General features: G+C 31.7%; 1 protein-coding gene across 1 annotated transcript in view; it reads right to left on the bottom strand.

Moving 5' to 3' along the window:
- Nucleotides 1-2,001: 2,001 nt before the first annotated feature.
- Nucleotides 2,002-6,000, bottom strand: part of LOC149895687 (uncharacterized) — a 103,870-nt gene continuing 99,871 nt past the window's right edge. Inside the window, exons 38-39 of the mRNA XM_090118654.1 lie at nucleotides 3,775-3,845; nucleotides 2,002-3,270 (exon numbers count right to left, since the gene is read on the bottom strand). Of these exons, the coding sequence (XP_089974780.1) occupies nucleotides 3,155-3,270; nucleotides 3,775-3,845 (187 nt within the window). The 3' untranslated portion in view covers nucleotides 2,002-3,154. The remainder of the gene's footprint in view (nucleotides 3,271-3,774; nucleotides 3,846-6,000) is intronic.

Below are 6,000 nucleotides of genomic sequence, written 5' to 3'. Positions count from 1 at the left end.
AAAATATTTAAACCGTAAATTATTTGGCATTAATTTTGACACAAAACCGTTAAACACAAGTTTAGGATTTTATGAAGTACTTTTAAAAATCATATATTTTTAAGAACTTTACAAAGAAAAAAATTATTTATAATATATGCTTTATGTAAAACATTTATTAAGTTTTTTACATCAGAATATCCATCTTTATTTTAAGTTTTCATTAAAAAAACAGACAAACAAAATGAATTTCTGGGCCTAACCGAATATTTAAAAAAAAAATCGTTGAAATGGGAAAATTAAAATCAACATAGATTTTTAAAAGTACTAAACAAAAAAATCCATCTAATTACATCACACTAGTTATTATAAATACAGCATTTATTAAAATTACGTATTTCTTATATTTTTTATGCATTTTCCACACAAAAATAGTTAAGCTTACTTCACATTGGTGTTACCATATAATTTTATAACCTACTTACATTAAATTTGTGTTGCCAGTGCAAAAAAATAATAATTAAATATTTTTTTAAACTGGAAACATTGAATATATCTTTTATAATAACAGCTACGTTAAAATATATTTTGCGAATAGGCACCTACGTATATATCGACTAGGTATTAGCTTAAATGCAAGTAAAAAAAAATATTGTTCATTTTGAGATCGTTAAAATAAATAAAAAAAACGCAATACAAAAAAATGCACCGATTTTTATTGATTTTTTCTTGTTTATAAACATATTAGATTTCATGCGAATCTACAGGTAATTAATGAATTTTAATCTGGTTTTAAAGCATGATTTATTACTATGTTTTTACCAAAAAGTATAGTTTCTTTTCTATATGTATTTTTTATAGTTGTTTTTTCAGAGATATTTTGTAAATGGATTTTCTCAATGCAAAGACAGTATATTATTTGTTTTATACATAATAAAATAAATAAATACATTTTAAGCATTGAGCGCATGATAAATACTTTTAAGTCAGTGATTCCTTTTTTATTTTTGAAATAGCTGTTTAATATATTTATTTTTTGCTATAGAAATATAGCAAATATATTTTTTTATTTTTAGTACAATTATTTTTTGTGTTATATCTTCATAAATGAAGCAAATAGTGATAGTGTTTTTATTAGTTATTAGTACATTACAATTTTGTACTATTTCTTTGTTAAAATACTAAATTTGTCCCGAATTAAATTTTGAGGGTATTTTTGAAAAACACCTTTTAATGCCCTTTTTTAATAATACATTAAAAATAGCATTATCATCCCAAATTAACGTTTTATTCTAGTTCATTTTAATTACTCGTTTATTAATATTTTTTAGAAGTACGATAGACATATATCCATCTCTCTCTAACACATGACACTATACATATCTCTTTCTACAATAAATATTGCTACAAACCTTGAAAGTTAATTTTTAAGTTCATAAAATTGTAAAATTACTTCAATGAAGTACCCACTTTTTTTAAAGTTGGTTAATGGCCGTTCCCAATATCGTATCTCTCTTCGGTTTGACCCTACTAAAGATAGAAAATGCTATCTATCTTTTGTTTTGGCGTCCAAATAAGCTTACTAGCGATAAGCTAACCTATCTCTGATCGCTATCTATCCTCTGGAGGACTAACTGCTTACTTGAGGTGTATTTTTCTTTAAATTTGTCTATTTGAGCGTCCCAATAACGTTTTGACAGCTGTCAGCCAGTAATGGCCGTTCCCAATATCGTATCTATCTTACGATAGATAGAACCTTACTAGCTATCAGAGATAGCTGTCTATCTATAACCGTAGTTTGAATATTGGGACGGTCATAAGAGACTTTTTATGAATATTATTGTATACTAGCGGTCCGCCCCGGCTTCGCCCGTGGTACATATTTACGTTTTCTCTACATAAAAACCATCCTCGTACTTCAAGGAATATAATAAAAAAAGAATTATCGAAATCGGTTCAGCCGTTCTCGAGTTATGCGCTTACCAACACATTTTGCGATTCATTTTTATATATAAGATTATTGAGAAATTAAGTTGATTACATATTGATATTAAAAGCAAAATAATACTATTTTGTACAATATATCTAGGCATAAGTATTGCAACAGTCATCGATCTATTTATTCGAGTACAATCATATCACCGATCGTTGGCCCAAGCTGGGCCATGTTCGACAAACTTCGACCACATTTTACCAAACGTTTATTGAACCATTGCTTGTAATTCTTTTTCCGACACTACGTTAAATCATATTATACCAAATTAATAGTAAAATCAACTATTAATCGTTTAATTCAAACTAATCACATCAATGGACTCAAAAAATTTAAAAAATCTAGCTTTTATTGCCGTATAATTTAAATTTGACTGAGCAAATTGTTCAAATACTAACCAATATGGTCAAAGTTTGTCAAAATCTGATCAAATATTCGTCATTGCTTAAAGATCATCTACATTAACTTAGACATCCATAACAAAACACAGAAATACAACCAAATATTGCCATCAACTTATCATATAAATTTGTCAAATCTAAGCCACAGTTTTCTTTGGCCACACCTCGCCAAGTAATGGCCAACATTGGCCATAGATACACATATAACACAACGTGTAACTGAGTTGACAATAATTATGACAAAGCTTCAAATAATAGCCACCCTTGACCAACGTTGGCCAAACACTTAACAATAATCTCCAGTCATACTACCAACATTGGCCAAACATGGCCACTTTACAGGAGTATCTTTTGAGTCCTTAATATGTAGCTTAATCTTTGTGAAATATGTCAAACGAAGTATAATTTTTATGATAATAATGTATTGCATTTCTGTTGCTTTTAAACTGGCAAGTAAATAATAAAAATACGGTAATAATAAATAAAACATTTATTTAAAATTATTTCGTTGGTTTTGTTCACATCTGTCACAAAGATCAAGCTATATTTGATGAACCCTCTTCACAATGGACAACGTTGGCCCAAAAAATGACCGTCGATGTTTGCCGCCATTTCGGCGATTATGGATAAACATTTACAATGGCGGCCGATCATAGACATTTAGGCCCTCTACACTATCGTGATTGCCTCTAATCGCCCAACGCTACCCATTAATAAATAATTATAAGTCAAACATTCATCCCGATCAGTATGGCCAACTTGGCCCACATTGGCCCATCGTTTACAATGGCGTTTCTTTCCTCCACTGAAAAGCGTTGGTTTTAACTGCTGGGTTGGCCGAACTTGCGCTGGCCGCCAATGCCACACCCGTTCGGCGAATGTTTGCTGCTGCGTTGTCTAGAAAATAATTTTATTTGTTTTTTACACAAAGTGCGGATTTTTCAATGTTTGGATAAAACTTATTCGACGAATAATGTATAAAACTACCATTTTAAAAACGTATTCTAATTGCCCGTATTTGACAGCTTACGTGACATTTTAATATTATCGTGTAATACTTTATTGGACGGATAAGTTTTATCCAATCATTGAAAAATCGGCCCTAATACGAAATAAATTCATGAATAAAAGAGAACAGAAATGTGTTTTTTTTTTTGTTTTTTAGTAATGGATTAACTTAAAAACGAAAGCAATATTTTTTGGGATATACTAAAACTACATTTTCTTGCTGCGTTAGTAATAATCCGTTTCTAACATTTAGTAAACAGAATATTTTTTGGTTTTGTTTGTATTTAAAGTATTGAACTGGGCAAGGAGCTTTCAAAATCGTAGGTAAAAGCTATCTTACAGTATAAGAGATCGAAAATAACATTTTCAATGCTATGTTATATTCCAACTTACCAAGACCATTTCTAACGTTGGCGACCAATCGCATCGCTGGATTTGTGACTATACCATTCCTCTTGTTTTTACTGTGGACAAAATTCATAATATATAAAAAAATACATTTATATTTGTATGTTTCGAATAAATAAAATAAATAAATAAATAAAAAGCCCGTTTATTTCCAATCCACAAGAAATTTTGTTACAGGTAGTTTACATACTAAAAGCTATTTTACATATTAAAAATCATACAATTTTTTTTTAACTTAAATTTTAATCACTAATACTAATTTAATTTTTTTTTTTATTTATTTTTTATTTTTGACGTTATCCAGTATCAGTACCATTGATTGGAACCCCTTCTCGGGTATAGGCCTCCTCCAACTTTTTCCAGGTATCTCTGTCCTTTGCCTTTTTTCTCCATTCGTTTCCTGCTATATTTTGTATATCTTCTATCCACCTTTTTTTAGGGCGTCCTACATTTCTTTTTCCCTTCGGCCCTTTCCATATAGTTGTCTCCAGTGTCCATCTTTTGTCCGTACATCTTGCTATATGTCCCGCCCATTGCCATTTCTGTTTTAGTGCAAATTGTAAAGCGTCGATGATTTTTGTCTTTCGTCTTATTTTTTCACTTTTTACTTTTTGTATTTTTCTTATTTTAAGTATACTTCTTTCCATTGCTTTCTGGCATGCTACTATTTTACTTTTTATTTTGGAGCTGTATGTCCACGTTTGGCAACCATATGTAAGGGTAGGTAAGACACATGTGTCCAATACAATTTTTTTTAGATGAAGGGGAAATTCGCCTTTTAAAATTTCCTTTAAGGACCAGAACTTTTTCCAACTTATATTAGCTCGCCGCACTACCTCTAGTTCTTCGCTTTTGTCTTCGAAGGATAGTTGTTTGCCTAGGTAGATGTAATTGCTGACATATTCAAGTGGCTTTCCATTTAGGAATATAGCATGTCTGTGGCTGTTCGTCAGTATTTTTGTTTTGTCCTCGTTCATTTTAAGACCTACTCTTTCACTTTCTTCATTAAGGTTGTTTATCATTTTATCTAGTCCTTTACTTGTTTCAGCGAAAAGAACAATATCGTCTGCGAATCTGAGGTGTGTAAGTTGAGCTCTGTTTACTCTTATGCCATCGAACTGCCAGTTAAGATTGTTAAAAATGTGTTGTAGTACCATTATGAATAACTTCGGTGAGAGCGGGTCGCCTTGCCTTACTCCTCTGCAAATCGATATATCCGGACCTCGAGACTCTAGTTTCACCTGACTCACACAACCCTGATAAATATTTTTCAGGACCTTTACGTAGTTTTCGCTTATGTTGCACTTGCTTAGTGATTCCCAAATAGAATCATGTGAGATCGTGTCAAACGCTTTGGCATAATCGATGAATGCAATGTATAGTGGGCGGTTGAACTCCTGATATTTCTCCATCACTTGTTGTAATACGTGCATATGGTCTGTAGTAGAAAAACCTGAACGAAAACCTGCTTGTTCTACAGGCTGGTAGATATCGATTTTCGGAGCTAGACGGCTTTGCAGAATTGACGCGAACAATTTGTATATACTTGAGAGCAGACTAATCGGACGATAGTTAGAAATATCTTGAGGGTCACCTTTCTTATATAGAAGTATTATATCAGATCTTTTCCACTGCACTGGCACCTGACCAGTTTTCAGAACCATGTTAAACAAGTAGGTAAGTGGGCGAGCTAGTAGGATAGCGCCAGCTTTAAGTGCCTCATTTTGTAAACCGTCTGGACCTGGACTTTTGTCTGGTTTGAGTTTTTTAATGTGCTTGATGACTTCCTCTTCATTCACTAATGGCACGTCGTTGATACTTTGGGAAGTCGCTGTTGCTACATCAATTGTATTGGTAGTAGGGTTGGATTTTGTATATAATTTTTTGTAAAAATCTGTAGCACAGCTCAAGATGTCTTTTCTAGTTTTAGTTACTTCAGATGTCGATTTTATGTTTGGGATCCAGGTTTTGTGGGTTGTTAGTTTCTTGTAGGCTTTTTTTGTGCTTCTGTGTGTGTTTAGGTTATTCTCAATTATTCGGTACCTATGGTCTTTGTAATCTTTGTTAATCGCTTTACTTGTAGTTTTAAATAATGTGCTTAGTTCTTTCTTCATTTCTTTAGACTTATGCTTTATTTTTAAAAGTTCGGTTCGTCTTGTAAGAAGCGCTTTTGTAGATTCGCTAAGTATTTCGTTGGTAGTTTTTAATTTT

This window comes from Colias eurytheme, chromosome 30 (assembly GCF_061535395.1).
Source record: "Colias eurytheme isolate Ceu_HAF_F1 chromosome 30, ilColEury1 Martin Lab GWU primary, whole genome shotgun sequence".
Classification (NCBI taxonomy): Eukaryota; Metazoa; Arthropoda; class Insecta; order Lepidoptera; family Pieridae; genus Colias; species Colias eurytheme.
The sequence above is the reverse complement of the archived record's forward strand: the minus strand, read 5'-3'. Positions and strand labels throughout refer to the sequence as shown.